The 17,892-nt window shown below is 41.9% G+C and overlaps 1 protein-coding gene across 2 annotated transcripts; it reads left to right on the top strand.

The window, feature by feature from the left end:
• Positions 1-12,944: 12,944 nt before the first annotated feature.
• LOC135553934 (SUMO-conjugating enzyme UBC9-like) lies at positions 12,945-17,662 on the top strand. 2 transcript variants are annotated; one of them, XM_064985880.1, is made up of 8 exons: positions 12,945-13,248; positions 14,230-14,323; positions 14,913-14,998; positions 15,097-15,180; positions 15,422-15,494; positions 16,249-16,358; positions 16,625-16,704; positions 16,904-17,662. In XM_064985880.1, the coding sequence occupies exons 3-8, from the start codon at positions 14,933-14,935 to the stop codon at positions 16,965-16,967; spliced, it is 477 nt and encodes a 158-aa protein (XP_064841952.1). In that variant the 5' UTR covers positions 12,945-13,248; positions 14,230-14,323; positions 14,913-14,932; the 3' UTR covers positions 16,968-17,662. The 2 variants fall into 2 exon arrangements, with proteins under 2 accessions (XP_064841952.1, XP_064841951.1); XM_064985879.1 differs by lacking the exon at positions 14,230-14,323 and having other exon boundaries at positions 12,946-13,248.
• Positions 17,663-17,892: the final 230 nt, after the last annotated feature.

Consider the following 17,892-nt stretch of genomic DNA (forward strand, 5'->3'; position numbering starts at 1 on the left):
TTGAAACCAATGCTGGGGTGTTTTTTGTAGCATCCATGGTTGGTGGCATTGCACGTGTCGAAGTCCTAAGACCCATGAAGAGTTATTCCAATGTGATCTGGGAGACTGACAAACTAGTTGCTCACCTACACTCAAACCCTTGGACACCAGGTGCCACCATCCTTACCCAAAAGACTCTGAGTGGACCGAGCAGCATCTTTCAGTTGGCTGTACCAGATTTCTTAGAACTGTTGCAAGGAGCACGGGCTGTTTCAAACCTGCTATGCGAACGACTGGGGGTACAGCGTTGTGCCCTAGTATTTAACCCACATCCCGAGACCCCGGCCCATATCCGAGTGCTACCACTTCATGGCCTGGAAACCAACTGGTGCCCCCATCTGACCGGGGAGGAGGACTTTCAGCCCTGTGACCCAGGTTACTGCAGCTCAAAGAGTGGCCCACGCTGGGAAGATGCAGATCTGGACCGGGTTCAGGCCAAGATTCGGGACAAGCTGCCAACGCCTAACGCACCATTGTGTTATGATTTCTTAGGAAATCCCTCCCACAATGGACTGTTCTGCCGTATCGTCCGTGGTGAGGAGCAACAGTGGCGGGTGTGGGAGGACAGTGATCATGTGGCTTTCCTCACTCCCTACCCTAATACACCTGGACTCACAGTTCTAGTGCCACGTAAACCACTGCCAAGCAACATTTTCTGTCTGGAAGAGACTGATTACACATCACTGATCCTGGCCACTCGTAATGTAGCTGGGCTGCTGGAGGAAGGAATGCATGCTCGAGGTGTTGCACTCATCTTTGAGGGCTTTGAGATTGATTATGCCCATGTCAAGCTGATACCTATGGTTCCTCCACGTGGTGACAAGCCTGCTGAGGTGTTCCCAGAGTACTTCCAAAGCTACCCCGGGTATGTCTCATCTGCCGATGGCCCTCCCGCCAGCCCTGAATCTCTAAAAGAAATCCACACCAAAATCACACATTGCAGGCCTCCTCGTTCCTGGGAGGACCCACAGAGCCACTCCATGTTAGCCATCAAGAGCCAGTGGTACCGCAATCTCTTTCAAATTCAAAATACCCTCTTCCACAGCACAGTGGAGTACTTCAACAACACCTGTCAGTACGCGTACGCCCTGACTCCTCTCACCACTGACACAATCTCCTCTCCGATGGGCCTGGGATCAGACTCTGAGCCCGTTTATGTCAACTTGCTGGGGCAGGGTGTGTACTTGGCTGATTCCATGCAATTTGTGCTGGAGTATTTCTTGCGATTCCAAGAGAACTTGCCGGGGGCATACTATATATCGCCAAGTTTTCGGGGAGAAGATCCAGATGCCACGCATCTTAACCAGTTCTACCATGTTGAGTGTGAGCTCCTGGGTGACATGGATACTGCCATGCACATAGCTGAGGGATACTTGGCTCATCTTACCAATGCAATGCTGAAAAAACACTCCAACATCATCCTGAACACTGCTGGAACCCTTTCACATGTTCAGGACTTACTGGAGAAGTTGGAAGGAGGAGCCGCTCTCCCAAGAGTCACTCTGGACAAGGCCATCCCTATGATGCCCTCCCCAGACTGCTTGGAGTGGGTACAGGACGACCAGCCCCAGTTTGGCAGGAAGTTAACCCGCAAAGGAGAAAAGGTTTTGATTGAGAAGTACGGAGGCGCTGTTTGGCTGACAGAGATGGACCACCTGGGAGTGGCTTTCTATCAAGCATATGTGGAGGGCTCGGGCAGACGCAAGGCAAAAGCATCGGACCTCCTCTTGGGATTGGGAGAGACTCTGGGCCTTGGGGAGCGTCACTCCAACCCCGAGATGGTGAAAGAAGCCCTCAGACATCACGCTGTCTTAGAGGAATCCTACAAGTGGTACATCAACATGCGGCAGGTCATTCCTCTACTCACCAGTGGGTGGGGCATGGGTACAGAGCGCTATTTGTGTTGGCTGCTTCAGCATAATGACATCAGAGACATACATATCATACCCCGTTTGAAGGCCAGGAAATACATGCCTTAAAATATCCCTAACCCATTAGTTACTCAAAGACTGATGAAAAAGTTCCCCTAACTGTCAGCTCTTTCATTGAATGTCCTAAGGGATGCATAGAAAGCGAGACAACATATCTATAAAACTCTGAAAGTATACTATAACACTAGGAACAAGAGATGAGTTACAGTTATGAGAGAGCAGTGATTGTGTGTTGAAAATGTGCTGATTGTGTAGATGAGGAAGGGCAACAAATAGGAGGTATTTCCTATCATATACCTTTGTATATTTTCATATACAGTACCAGTCAAAAGTTTGGACACACCTTCTCATTCAACGGTTTTTCTTTATTTTTACTACTTTCGACATTGTAGAATAATAGTGAAGACATTAAACCTATGAAATAACACATATGGAATCTTGTAGTAACCAAAAGTGTTAAACAAATCCAAATATAATTTATATTTGAGATTCTTCAAAGTAGCCACCCTTTGCCTTGAAATATATTTTAAAGGACACCAATAATAAAAAGAGACTTGCTTGGGCCAAGAAACATGAGCAATGGACATCAGATCGGTGGAAATATGTCCTTAGTCTGAGTCCAAATTTAAGATTTTTGGTTCCAATCACCGTGTCTTTGTGAGACACATAGTTGGTGAACGGATGATCTCTGCATGTGTGGTTCCCACCAAGAAGCATAGATGAGGTGTGGGGGTGCTTTGCTGGTAGCACTGTCTGTGATGTATTTAGAATTCAAGGCACACTTAACCAGCATGGCTATCACAGCATTATGCAGCGATACACCATGCCATCTGGTTTGCGCTTAGTGGGACGATCATTTGTTTTTCAACAGGACAATGACCCAACACACCTCCAGGCTGTGTAAGGGCTATTTGACCAAGAAGGAGAGCGATGGAATGCTGCATCAGATGACCTGGCCTCAACAATGGTTTGGGATCAGTTGGACTGCAGAGTGAAGGAAAAGCAGCCAACAAGTGCTCAGCACATGTAGGAACTCCTTCAAGAATGTTTAGTAAAGCATTCCAGGTGAAGCTGGTTGAGTGAATGCCAAAAGTGTGCAAAGCTGTCTTCAAGGCAAAAGGTGGCTACTTTGAAATCAAAATATATTTTGATTTGTTTAACACTTTTTTGGTTACTAAATAGTTTGTCATCACCATTATTCTACGATGAAGAAAATAGTAAAAATAAAAACCCTTGAACGAGTAGGTGTGTCCAAACTTTTGACTGGTACTGTATAGACAAGCCAATTGTACCAAATAACATTTTTTTTCCAAAGCAAGATTTTGTTACATGTAGAAACATCGGTATGTCTGTAATTCTTTAGTATCTGTCTGTAAATTCTTCTATGTAAAACCCTTAATCATTCTCTATCCATGTTACAAAATATCTGGTTAAATGAGAAATAACTTGGTTCAATTCACACAAAATAATTACTGTTCACAGGCATGTCAACTGTCTAAACAAGTGAGAGAAGATATTTGTTAACATAACACATCGGTCAAGGTGGACACTTCTCTGCCCTATTTAAAAAAATTGAGGTTTTGCGTATGATTATAAAAACACTTGAGAATTCCACACTTGTGTGAATTTTCAAATATTGATTATTATGAGGTGAATTGTTGTTTGTTTTATATGTATGATCCTTTCAATTGTTTCCTCTCTTACCAAGGCGTTAATAAACGCTGTCTTCGTCAGCCATCAAACAATGTCAATATCTTGTACTTTGTGGTATTTTTAACATTCAAATGACATTGTTGCTGGGTCCTATTATTATTTTTCCTTATTCTTATTCCTGGAACGCTTTGAGTAGGGCCTAAATAGAAAAACAGCAGTAGAAATTGTTTGTAACAAGCGGATCTCCCAAAACAACTCTCCTAAATCTCTTCCATCACCAAGAGTCTCTCTGTGGAATGAATACTCAGGGGAAAAAAGGTGTAGATTCACACGCAGAGCGCGGCAGGTGTTTATTTCGCCATTGCAGAAGGCAGGAATCGTGGTCACAGGCAGGCAACGGTCATACACATTTAGACAAACAGGCAGGTGAATCAAAACTAGGACTGAAGGCTATAACTGGTTCTCCCCAAGCTAGGAAAAGGATTAGTAGAGTCAAAATGAACAATACCTCACAAAGGCACAAAAAACAATGAACTGAACTAAATAAGGAGCTTATGAGACAAGGTGAGTAACTAACACAGGTGAAAACAATGAACAAAAATGAAAGACAGGGTTATGTTCAAAAACACAAAGAAACAGGGCTACGTTCCAGAACACAACAAAACAGAACACAAGGTTGACTAAGAAAATAAATGCAGAACCTTACACTTTGAGGCAAAATACTTTTGCCTGAAAATCCACAAGATCACAAGCAAAGCAACAACACAGAAGTTTCTCGTGACACCCGAGAAACACAGAGAGAGTAGTCTTGCACTTTTGAAAGACTTTTGAAAGACTGTGTGCAAGTTTGTAGACTTAATGAACTTAAACACTGAGATAACATTTAAGTTAATTGCTAATCAAAGGGTTAGTCGAGGTAAAGGCCTCAGAAATCAGCAAATCACTAAAATTCCTCAAGTTGTCAAATAAGCAGAAATTTATCAAATAGCCTAGAATTGAACAAATAGAGGCAGGCCAGGGATCAGGTTTGTCATTTCCTTCAATTGTCCAGTCGATGAGCAACACAAATGCCAGACATTGAGAATGTAATCAGAGCCCCATGACAAAGCACACATTCCCACAGCTGAAACCATCTCCCGCAGGGCAGGCAGCACAACATCGCCTTTCTGCAGACTTTGACCGAGGCAGGATGGGCACAAGGAAACACACAGAGAGAACAGGACACAGTGTATCTATCTCTCACATGGGTACATCGGATGATGGCATGATCATGCTCAATGGCACATATCCAACACATTCCTGGTCTAACTACATACTGTACAATTGAACCAGAGTTGTAGTAGCTAGTGGTGGAAAAGGTACCCAATTATCATACTTGAGTAAAAGTAAGATACCATTAACAGAAAATGACTCAAGTAAAAGCGAAAGACACCCAGAAAAATATTAATTAAGTAAGTATCAAAAGTTTCTTCAAATAGCTTACAATAAGCACATCAGTCAGATTTTTTACAGATTACCAGGGGCACATTACAACACAGAGACATCATTTACAAACAAATCCTTTGTGTTTAGTGAGTCCTCAAGATCAGAGGCAGCAGGGCTGACATGCAGACGTGCTCAGTACCCTCCTGTACTCCCTGTTCACTCATGACTGCATGGCCAAGCACGACTCCAACACCATCATTAAGTTTGCCGATGATCACCGACAACGATGAGACAGCTTATAGGGAGGAGGTCAGAGACCTGGCCGTGTGGTGCCAGGACAACAACCTCTCCCTCAATGTGATCAAGACAAAGGAGATGATTGTGGACTACAGAAAAAGGAGGATCGATCATGCCCACATTCTCATCAATGTGGCTGTAGTGGAGCAGGTTGAGAGCTTTAAGTTCCTTGGTGTCCACATCACCAACAAACTATCATGGTCCAATCACACCAATACAGTTGTGTAGAGGGCATAACAAAGCCTATTCTCCCTCAGGAGACTGAAAAGATTTGGCATGGGTCTTCAGATCCTCAAAATGTTCTACATCTGTACCATCGAGAGCATATTGACTGGTTGCATCACTACCTGATATGGCAACTGCTCGGCCTCCGACCGCAAGGCACAACAGAGGGTAGTGCGAACAGCCCAGTACATCACTCGGGCCAAGCTTCCTGCCATCCAGGACCACATACCAGGCGGTGTCAGAGGAAGGCCCTAAAAATTGTCGACGACTCCAGCCACCCTAGTCATAGACTGTTCTCTCTGCTGCCACACGGCAAGCAGTACCGGAGCGCCAAGTCTAGGTCCACGAGGCTTGTTAACAGCTTCTACCCCCAAGCCATAAGACTCCTGAACAGCTAATTAAATGGCTATCCAGACTATTGCATTGCTTCCCCCCTTTTACACTGCTGCTACTCTCTGTTTATTATCTATGCATAGTCACTTTAACTCTACCTTCAAGTACATATTACCTCGACTAACTGGTGCCCCCGCACATTGACTCTGTACCGGTACCCTTTGTATTTACCACGCTATTGTTATTTTACTGCTGCTCTTTAATTACTTGTTACTTTTATTTAACATTTTTTACTTATCTATTTTTTACTTAACAGTTATTTTTCTTAAAACGGCATTGTTGGTTCAGGGCTTGTGCAAAGAGGACTTGTAAGTGAATATTTCACTGTAAGGTGTACTGTTCACTGTACACCTGTTGCACTCGGCACATGTGACAAATAACATTTGATTTGATTTGACCAGTGATGTTCTCTTGATAAGTGAGTGAATTGGACCATTTTCCTGTCCTGCTAAGCATAGAAAATGTAACAAGTACTTTGGGTGTCAGGGAAAATGTATGGAGTAAAAAGTACATTATTTTCTTTAGGAATGTAGTGGAGTAAAAGTAAAAATTGTCCAAAATACAAATAGTAAAGTAAAGTACTGATACCTAAAAAAAACTACATAAGTAGTACTTTAAAGTATTTTTACTTAAGTACTTTACACCACTGGTAATAGGGCATCAATAAGAACAAACTGATTTTTACTAACACCCTGGGGTTTGGTTATTTGTTGTTACTGTACTCCCCACTGATAGATCTGCACTACTTCTATGACCAAAGTTCCAAAGACTGGACCTAAAATTGTGTTTCATCATTCATACAACATCAAAGATGTGAATAATATTTGTTGGTCTAATTTGTGCAATGAGGAACATTTGGACGCTGCACTTGAAAGCATTTATGAAACTGCTTCTTCCAGTTACTGATAGGCATGCACCCATCAAGAAACTGACTGTTAGAACTGCCAAATCCCCATGGATAGATGATACATTGAAAAACTGTATGGCTGAGAGGGATGAGGCAAAGGGAATAGAAAATAAGTCTGACAAGGCAGCAGACTGGCAAACATACAGTAAATTGAGAAATCACTATACTATGGAAAAAAAGATAAATGATATAAAGAAATATAGTTAATAGCTCTGGAGTACTTCAAATTAAATTCTAGGCAAAAAATAAACTCGGCTCCATCCTTCATTGAGGCGGATGACTTGTTCATAACAAAACCCTTTGATATTTCCAACCACTTTAATAACTTCTTTGTTGACAAGATTAGCAAACTGAGGTATGACATGCAAACAGCAAATGCTGAGCCTTCATATTCATGCATAATGGCCCAAATAATGAAATACAAGCACTGTAGTTTTGAGGTCCACAAAGTGGGTGTAGAAGAGGTTACATTTTTTTTGCTATCTATAAATAAAGAAAAAAACACCTGTTACCGACAACGTGGATGGTAAATTGCTGAGGTTGGTAGTGGAATACATTGTGACTCCTGTTTGCCACATCTTCATTTTAAGCCTAGAAAACGATGTGTGCCCTCAGACACGGAGGGAGTAAAGGTCATTCAACTACTCAAGAATAGCAGAGCACCCTTTTATGGTTCAAACAGTCGACCAATCAGCATGTTACTGTCACATCTGCTCCCACTACGCCCTCTGGTGTTTATCGGTGGCGTCTTAACCTGCAATTCCCCCCTGTACTCTCTCTCTCTCTTGGTGTGATTGTGTTGTTAGAGACAGATGTGCTGGAGTCTGGGCAGATCCCAACCAGCTGCAAATCGTCCCATAAATCAAGACCTCTACATAAACTCATTCCGGACACTTCCACTCTGCCAGATCTTAATATCTGCTCATTTACCGCCCTGTCTCTGGATCCTGTACTACGTCTCACCACCCAACCACCTTGCTCTGGACTTCACTCACCACCACTGCCTTGGATTCCCCTCAGGACCTGTTCACCCTGTTCAACTTAGTCAACTCCAACCTCAGTCTACACTTCTGGTTTTTATGTAACTCATCTGAGCTACCCCGGTTCTGCACTCCACATCTCTCTGTGTACAATCAACATTTTGGTTCATTCATTCCTGCTTCCGCATCTGAGTCCGCTCTTGGGTTCCCCTGTTTTCGCTCTGCGTAACAGTACGACCAGGCCAAGAAATGAACCCAGCAGACTCTACTACTCTTCGCCGAATTCTTGTGGGGCAAGGCACTCTTCTTGATCAACATGACCAAGCCCTGAAAACCCTGCTGGAGAACATCAAGGAGTTTTCACAGAGCCTGTCTGACCTACAGGTCTGAATCTCTGTTCAGAATTCACAACCTGTCTCCAGTTCCTCTTCTCCTCCCGGGAGCCTTTTGTTCCGACTCCTGAGTGCTATGATGGCAATCTTAGGGTTTGCAGAGCCTTTCTTGCACAATGTTCACTAGTGTTTGAGCAACAGCCCTAAACCTATTTTTTCTTTATTGGCTGCCTTCAGGGAGCGGTGCTCTCCTGGAGAGACAGCCATCTATCTGCTTCTCCTACAGTGGATTCACAGATGAGCTAAGGAAGGTCTTGGACCACCCGGTCTGTGGAAAGGATACTGCTAAACGACTTCTGTCCATTCGTCAAGGTTGTCAGAGTGTGGCTGAGACGGCATGTGAGTTCCGCACCCTCGCCGCAGAGAGTGGCTGGAATGACGAGGCCCTTCAGGAAACATTCCGGAACACACTTACTGAGACCCTCGAGGACGAGTTGGTGTCCAGAGAGGAGCCTGATGGACATGATGATCTAATTTCTCTCACTATCCGCATTGACAACCGTCTCCGTTAGCGTCGAAGGGAGAGGGGAGGTAGGGTTGCATGTCCCATGACGTCTGCTTCTGTGCCTTGTCTTCTCTGACTGCATCACATCACCAGGCAGATCCCAATCATGAACTGATAAAGGAATGCACAGTATATGTTTAAAGTAATGACTAAAGAATTCCACCCTGAAACATCTAATACTATAATTCTAATAATGTATGTGTGTGTGTAAGAGGAAGAAAACAGGCTGGTAGACTACACATGATGGTTGGTAGACTACACATGAGGAGAGAACGGCGAGAAACTGCCAAGGCTGGTAGAAAAGGGATAAACCTGTGTGTGTGTGTGTGTGTATAGGGGGTTATAAAGACTGTTCAAATGTTGGCTGACTTGAGAGCTCTCATGAATAAACTACAATGAACCTTTTGCAGAATCTGAGTCTTTGCCTAATTCTTATTAACCCTAGCTTTACAACCTAGGGGGAATTGGTCAAAGCTATAGTGGCATGAATCCATGCAGCTCGGCCGGACCGTCTATCTCCAGAGGAGAGGCAGTGGCGTATCAGTAGTACTAGGAGCTGTCTGTATTGTGGCCAGGTTGGTCAACTGGTCTCCACTTGTACCCTGTGTCCAGTAAAAGAGAGGGCTCAGCAGTAGTGGGGGATGAGCCAAATCGCCTGCCCATCATCTCCCAGACCCCTGCTTGAGGCCAACCTTGTCTGGCAGAGTCAGGCTTTTCCTCTGTCTGCTCTCGTCGATTCAGCCGCCGACGAGAGTTTTCTGGACCGAGGGGTTGTTAAGCAGTTGGGCTTGGACACTGTTTTGCTCGATTCACCTCTATAAGCCAACGCTCTCAATGGAAAGCTACTCTTCCGTGTTTTGGAGGGAAATGTTCCTGCTATCCTGCGTCTCTCTGGTAATCACCAGGAAAAGATCCGTTTCCATATAATTGACTGTTCTCACCCACCTCTGGTTCTGGGCGTCTCATGGTTAAAGCTACACAACCCACAGATTGACTGGTCTTCCGGAAGTGTTACTACTTGGAGTACATTTTGCCATTCTAATTGTCTACATTCTTCTCTTTATTTTCTACATTGTAGAATAATAGTGAAGACATTAAAACTATGAAATAACACATATAGACTCTTGTAGTAACCAAAAAAGTGTTAAACAAATCAAAATATATTTTATGTTCTTTAAAGTAGCCACCTATTGCCTTGATGACAGCTTTGCACACTATTGGCATTCTGTCAACCACCTTCATGAGGTAGCCACCTGGAATGCATTTCAATTAACAGGTGTGCCTTATTAAAGGTTCATTTGTAGCATTCTTCCCCTTAATGCGTTTGTGCCAATCAGTTGTGTTGTGACAAGGTAGGGGTGGTATACAGAAGATAGCCCTATTTGGTAAAAGACCAAGTCCATATTATGGCAAGAACAGCTCAAATAAGCAAAGAGAAATGACAGTCCAACATTACTTTGAGACATGAAGGTCAGTCAAGTGCAGTCGCAAAAACCATCAAGCACTATGATGAAACTGGCTCTCATGAGGGCCACCACAGGAAAGGAAGACCCAGAGTTACCTCTGCCATAGAGGACAAGTTAATTAGAGTTACCAGCCTCAGATATTGAAGCCCAAATAAATTCTTCACAGGGTTCAAGTAACAGACACATCTCAACATTAACTGTTCAGAGGAGACTGTGTGAATCAGGCCTTCATGGTCGAATCGCTGCAAAGAAATCACTACTAAAGGACACAATAAGAAGAAGACACTTGATTGGGCCAAGAAACACAAGCAATGGACATTATTTCCATTTAACTAGGCAAGTCAGTTAAGAACAAGTTCTTACTTACAATGGCAGCCTTTCAAATGGCGGCCTTCCCGCAGAGACGGGGGCTGGGATTAAATATACAAATGAATAAAATAAAAATACAGGACAAAACACACGTCACGACAAGAGAGACAACATAACACTACATAAAGAGAGACCTAAGACAACAACATAGCATGGCAGCAACACAAAATGGCAGCAGCACAACATGGTAGCAGCACAAAACAGGGTACAAACATTATTGGGCACAGACAACAGCACAAAGGGCAAGAAGATCGAGACAACAACACATCACGCAAAGCAGCTACAACTGGCAGTTAGAGTGTCCATGATTGAGTCTTTGAATGAAGAGATTGAGATAAAATTGTCCAGTTTCAGTCTTTGTTGCAGCTCGTTCGAGTCGCTAGCTGCAGCGAACTGAAAAGATAAGTGCCCCAGGGATGTGTATGCTTTGGAGACCTTTAACAGAATGTGACTGGCAAAACGGATGTTGTATGTGGAGGATGAAGGCTGCAGGAGAGATATCAGACAGGAGGGAGTGAGGCCTAAGAGGGTTATATGAATAAGCATCAACCAGGGGGTCTTGCGACGGGTATACAGAGATTACCAGTTTACAGAAGAGTATAGAGTGCAGTGATGTGTCCTATGAGGTGTCTTTTTTCATATCGAGGAATATTTCACGTTCTCTGGTCATCAGAGTAACAAACTTAATTGGTGAATGAGGCAAAAATAATGTGACTTTCGCCATCAGCTGTAGAATATCGCCTTTTCTTAGCAGACCGTTGCTCCCTCCTTGCAGGCCATCAGTCCAGAAAAAAAAGCCAATTGTTATGCTCACTTAGGCACTTAGTGCCTCACATGTAATACAACAAATTATGAATTACCAGTGTGATCATACTTTTAAAAAATATCATATTTTTAAATGGTCTGATAAGAACAACATTGGCAGGGCAATTCAAGCATAGTCAATACGCAGTGATAATGTATTAGGCACTGCCTCTGGCAGTCTCTATGGGGGTGCCACAGGGTTCAATTCTTGGGCCGACTTTCTTCTCTGTATATATCAATGATGTCGCTCTTGCTGCTGGTGAGTCTCTGATCCACCTCTACGCAGACGCCACCATTCTGTATACTTCTGGTCCTTCTTTGGACACTGTGTTAACAACCCTCCAGACGAGCTTCAATGCCATACAACTCTCCTCTGGCCTCCAACTGCTCTTAAATACAAGTAAAACTAAATGCATGCTCTTCAACCGATCGCTGCCTGCACCTGCCCGCCCATCCAGCATCACTACTCTGGTCGGTTCTGACTTAGAATATGTGGACAACTACAAATACCTAGGTGTCTGGTTGGACTGTAAACTCTCCTTCCAGACTCATATCAAACATTTCCAATCCAAAGTTAAATCTAGAATTGGCTTCCTATTTCGCAACAAAGTATTCTTCACTCATGCTGCCAAACACACCCTCGTAAAACTGACCATCCTACCGATCCTCGACTTTGGCGATGTAATTTACAAAATAGCCTCCAATATCCTACTCAATAAACTGGATGCAGTCTATCACAGTGCCATCCGTTTTGTCACCAAAGCCCCATATACTACCCACCACTGCGACCTGTACGCTCTCGTTGGCTGGCCCGCGCTTCATACTTGTCGCCAAACCCACTGGCTCCAGGTCATCTACAAGACCCTGCTAGGTAAAGTCCCCCCTTATCTCAGCAAGCTGGTCACCATAGCAGCACCTACCTGTAGCACCCACCTTGGTCCTTTATTTTGCTCCTTTGCACCCCATTATTTTTATTTCTACTTTTGTACATTATTCCACTGCAAATCTACCATTCCCCAGTGTTTTACTTGCTATATTGTATTTACTTTGCCACCATGGCCTTTTTTTTGCCTTTACCTCCCTTATCTCACCTCATTTGCTCACATCGTATATAGACTTATTTTTCTACTGTATTATTGACTGCATGTTTGTTTTACTCCATGTGTAACTCTGTGTTGTTGTATGTGTCAAACTGCTTTGCTTTATCTTGGCCAGATCGCAATTGTAAATGAGAACTTGTTCTCAACTTGCCTACCTGGTTAAATAAAGGTGAAATAAAAATAAAAATAAAATATAGCCTACTGCACAAATGTCATTGCTACATAACTGTTTTTAATTGGTTAACGTTGCATTGGCTTACGTTAAAGTAATGTTGTTGTTTTTTTGTTTTTGTAGATCTCGGCTTGCATTTTGACTCAAAGTGATCTTTAATTGATAAAAAGCTTCGATATATAATATATCTCCAAAAAATAGTCGAACACCAGATGAAGCCAACACGACGCCACACCAAAGATGGCCGAAAAGAAAGACCATGAAAGGTGACCTGCGAAGTGCCTGTAGGATATGTCGAGATAAACAAATTTAGGTCCTCTTTCTTGACTTTAGCGAGCTAACTAGCTGAATGCTATCGTTCAGGTATTCACATATGCGGTAACAGATAAGGAAATCTCTCAATCAGTTTATTTATGTCAGGGGAACTAACTTGGTCGAATTACTAGCACGAAAGTATCGTCATTACGAAGCAGCTTTAGCTAGTTTTGATAGTAAAAAAAATAGGCGACCCAGCTCATAGTTTTTAGCTAGCTAACGTTAGCTTTGACAAACACCAACAAGCGAACTCCATCTATCAATTGAATTATAAGGTAAGCAACTACTACTAACCAATGACCTGTAAACGAACTTTAATATATTATCTAACTAGGCTTACAGGTGGGTGGGTGCATGTATGTTGGTTGGCTAGTTTGATGGTTTGTTGCTAATTAGACTGCTAGCTGGGTAGCTTAGCCAGCTTGTTACTGGCAATATCAATAACCAGAGCCATATGTAAGGGATAATCACTAGGGGCTAACGTTATGTGTGCTATGGAAAATAATGAATAACGTGGAGTGTGTGTTGCGGGAGTGGAAGTAACCTTCCACGGAGTTGCATTATTTTACAGAAAACACAGAGCACCTAGTTGAAACCCTTTTTATACCATGGCTATAAATTAACACATTAGCATTAGCTGCTAGAAATGTGTTCAACACCACTGAAGTACATACGTCTACTCCATAGCTACAGTAGTTGCCATGGTAATCACATATTTGTAGTTTAGCTAACCTAACCATAAGTCCTAGCTTGCTAATATGAATATCGAATTCCACAATGCCAATAACGTTTTCAATTTGACTTTTGCTTTCAAAAAGTAGCTCAAATAGCCATTTAATTCTACCATGTAATTTAGGGAAATATTGCACGCTCTAGAATACCATTCAAGCCAATAAGAAACGAGTATTCGACAATGCCATTATATAAACGTAGTTATAAACTGGGTGGTTCAAGCCCTGAATGTTGATTGGCTGAAAGACGTGATGTATCAGACTGTATACCATAGGTATGACAAATTACTATTTAGTGGTCTAATTACGTTGGTAACCAGTTTATAATAGCAATAAGGCACCTCAGGGGTTTGTGGTATTTGACCAATGCAATATCCACATCATTGCTATCCACAATTAACGAGGGGAAATCTTTATAGCTAGCTAGTGAAGAGGTTAATTAGCTTTCAAGTTCATGTCATAAGAATTTTTCATGAGTAATATGGAAAGTCAACATTTTACATTTTAGATTTTTGTCATTTTCAGATGCTCTTATCCAGAGTGATTTACACAGGCAAATGGTGTTAAGTGCCTTGCTCAAGGGCTGCACGGCTCAGGGATTAGAACCAGCAACCTTTTGGTAACTGTTCCAAGGCTCTTAACCACTAGGCTACCTGCTGGGCAGGGCACTAGTTTCCTGTCCCAAATTGTAATCAGTAATGTAACTTTTGGATTACCCAGACTCAGTAATGTAATCTGATTACTTTGTTTCTTTTCGATTACGCTCCCCTTAAGAGGCATGAGAAGAAGACAAAGGATCCATCAAACACATTTGGTGTGTCATCATAGTGGTCTCTGACATGTGGTCAGACTCGTTCAGGTTGAACAAACTTGAACTGACTTGAATGTCATTAAGAAAACAAAGGAGTTGTAATATATTTTTTCGCAAACATCCTTTCTGAATTTAAAAGTAATTCATCTTGTTTTTCAAGGTAATCTGTAATCTGATTACAATATTTTTGGCTTGTAATGTAGCTGATTACAGTGAGGTTTTTTGTAATCATTTTACATGTAACTGATTACATGTTATCAGTTACTCCCCAACCCTCAATCCAACCGTAGTATATCGTGGACATTTCTAATAAAAATGTTAGTTATCTACACATCCTTGTTCTCTAGTGGTTTTGCTATCTAGCCATGTTAATTGAGTGTTTTTTGTCTTCCCACAGGACTGTGTTAATGAGTAGACATGTCTGGTATCGCTCTTAGCAGACTGTCACAGGAGCGCAAAGCATGGAGGAAAGACCACCCATTTGTGAGGAGCTACCATACAAACAGTGAAAATAAACTTGTTCTGATGAATTGCAGAAGGCAAGCTTGTTCCTCAAACCTTATTCCCTCCCTCTCTCTCAGGGTTTTGTCGCTGTGCCTACCAAAAATCCTGATGGCACTATGAACCTCATGAACTGGGAATGTGCCATTCCGGGGAAGAAGGGGGTATGTCAACTTTTACTTTCTCTAGTTTTTACTCTAACAAGACCCAACAACCACTACCAGTCTGTCAGAATGAGTAAACAGATATCATAGTGTTTCTTATAGTACATAAAAAAATGGCCAACACAAGTACAAATACAAACGGATGTGTTCTCATTTAAAAGTATTTTTTATAGTGTGTAGGCACACCCTCGTGTACTGGAACAATTAATGCATGTAATAACTATGTTCTTCAATTCTCTAGACGCTGTGGGAGGGAGGCCAATACAAACTCCGAATGCTGTTCAAGGATGATTATCCTTCCTCGCCGCCAAAATGTGAGTAAACCTGCAGCTTGTTGTTATCGACTATTCACAAGTCATCAAACCGGCATTAGGCTATAGTAAGAGCTAGAGCCTCCGTGTGGCAAGTTATTAGGAGATATCTAGGCTAATCAAGTAAGATGGAATTAAAATGACAGAACTTAAGTTAAATGAGAAGGACAGGCTACATCACCAAGAGCCAACAGGTAGGCTGCTTCTTAAGTTGAAGAGGAGAAAGCACAGTTATGTAGTCTCAATTAGCCAAGCTAACATTAGCTCAAGACGGGTACTATGTAATGAGATGAGCAATAACTAGCAATAAGTTAGTTTACCAGCGCGAGTCGACTTGGTTGCTATCTCTCTCCTTCCTGTTCCCTTCATCACTCACTCACACCGCATGGCCCCTCGCCTCTGCCTGCTTGAGCTGCTACTCTCATACTGTATATACAGTCATTGATTACAGCTCCAGTTAATAAAGTAGCGTAAATTGTTACAGCATTGTTGCATTAGGTATTTCTATAATATTTCTTTAATCCCCTATATGAGGACGATCAGGACCTATAATTGGTGGTTTTGTGATTGCTGCACTTCGATTTTCATTTTGTGAAAAACAAAACAATTAAGGATTTTTTCTTTACTTTAACAATCCCAATTTAATTTCGACATTTTAACACCCCTGATGTGCAGTGTTTTGTTCCTAGTCATTTTTGATATCGATGGTAAGGAAGTCGTCAAATGCTTTTTAATAATCTCTTCTATGTCCTCTCAGGCAAGTTTGAGCCACCCATTTTCCACCCCAATGTCTACCCATCTGGCACGGTGTGTCTTTCCATCCTGGAGGAGGAGAAGGACTGGAGGCCAGCCATCACCATAAAACAGGCACACACACACACACACACACACAACACACACACACACACACACACAAACACACACACACACACACACACAAAGAATGGGAGAGGCATCAGTGCTTTCACCGGTTTGAGGAATGCACGACATTGGCTCAACGGGTATCAAATTACTGTATTTTTTTTTGTGGATCAAAGCATGGTACACTCTGGTCGAGTGATTGTCTTCTGATCTGCATTGTTTTGTATTTCAATCCATTCTAAAAGCTGACTTCATCTGTTTTGTGTTCACAGATCCTGTTGGGTATCCAAGAGCTTCTCAATGAACCCAACATCCAAGACCCAGCACAAGCAGAAGCCTACACAATTTACTGGTGAGTTTCAGTTGATAGATACTTTAAAAAAATATTTTTGAAAGTTCTACTGTATAATTGATACAGGTAAAGGGGCCCTTAGTGTGCTTTAAGACACTTCAAACATACATAATCTCACTTCGTTAAACTGAAAATAATAGCCTTGTTGGGTGATACTCAATTTCATAATGGACTAATCCCCCTTTGTTGTCTCTTTTAGTCAGAACAGAATGGACTATGAGAAGAGGGTGAGGGCGCAGGCCAAGAAGTTTGCCCCCACATAAAGCTCAGCTGAACATCTGCCTGAGAAGCCTGATACAACACCTGGGTACTGAACAGCAAGCAGCACTTAGAGGACCAATCCAATGATCAATCTACAATTTGATATGTTCTTCTTTACATGAGAAAAGTGTCATGTAGCCTACATGAGAGCCATTTTTAAAACAAAACAAAAAAATCATTTGTCCACAATTTTTGTTGTTGCCATTTTCACTTCTAAAACACTTTCTTATAATTTAGTAAGATTCCATTTGAATTTGTGATCTATAAATCAGGAAGCTACTTTGCCTTATATTTAGTCTTATCAAATATTCATAAGGTTTAATAACAAATAATTTCAAATTGCAGTGTCTGATACATCATTTTGTAACTGAATCTGTACTTAAATAAATTACCCCGTAAGTTAAGTGAGCCTTATTTTTCTGTATGTCTGGTCACATTGATTTTAATTGTAGATTGTTTATTGGGATGCCCCTTTAATAAGATGGATGTCAGAGCTGAGAGTGTGCTGCATAGAGAGCTGAAGAGGTTTACCTCCAAAGACTTGAGTGTATGTATATAATATAAATATGTAGGTCCATATGGATCTTATGTTCTTTTCTATTGTTTTAGCAAGTTGATATTTGTCTGTGGTATTAAAAGTAATAAACACAAAATGTAAGAATTGTGAATTAAAGTTAATTGAATGGAAAATACTAAAGGTGTCCCTTGTTCCTTTTACTTTCTTTGCTGATAGTTGAATTTGTTATTGTCTGTGTGGATAACTGAGTGACCTTTAGCTCTTGAGTATGGAGTTCAAATGTCAGGTAATTGGGTTAGGGTTACCACATGGGAAACCTACAGGACTGTACCAACAACAAGAATACTTGTGGTCAGGCAGTGCATTCTTTAGTTCTGTTCTCTGCTTACATGACCAAGAATCCTCGACGC

This window comes from Oncorhynchus masou, chromosome 14 (assembly GCF_036934945.1).
Source record: "Oncorhynchus masou masou isolate Uvic2021 chromosome 14, UVic_Omas_1.1, whole genome shotgun sequence".
Lineage (NCBI taxonomy): Eukaryota > Metazoa > Chordata > Actinopteri > Salmoniformes > Salmonidae > Oncorhynchus > Oncorhynchus masou.

Coding starts and splice junctions, on each gene's coding strand:
- LOC135553934 (XM_064985880.1), top strand. CDS start 14,933: ATGTCTGGTATCGCTCTTAGCAGACTGTCACAGGAGCGCAAAGCATGG. Junction 14,999..15,096: donor GGAGGAAAGACCACCCATTT/GTGAGGAGCTAC, acceptor CCTCTCTCTCAG/GGTTTTGTCGCTGTGCCTAC. Junction 16,705..16,903: donor GAAGCCTACACAATTTACTG/GTGAGTTTCAGT, acceptor TGTCTCTTTTAG/TCAGAACAGAATGGACTATG.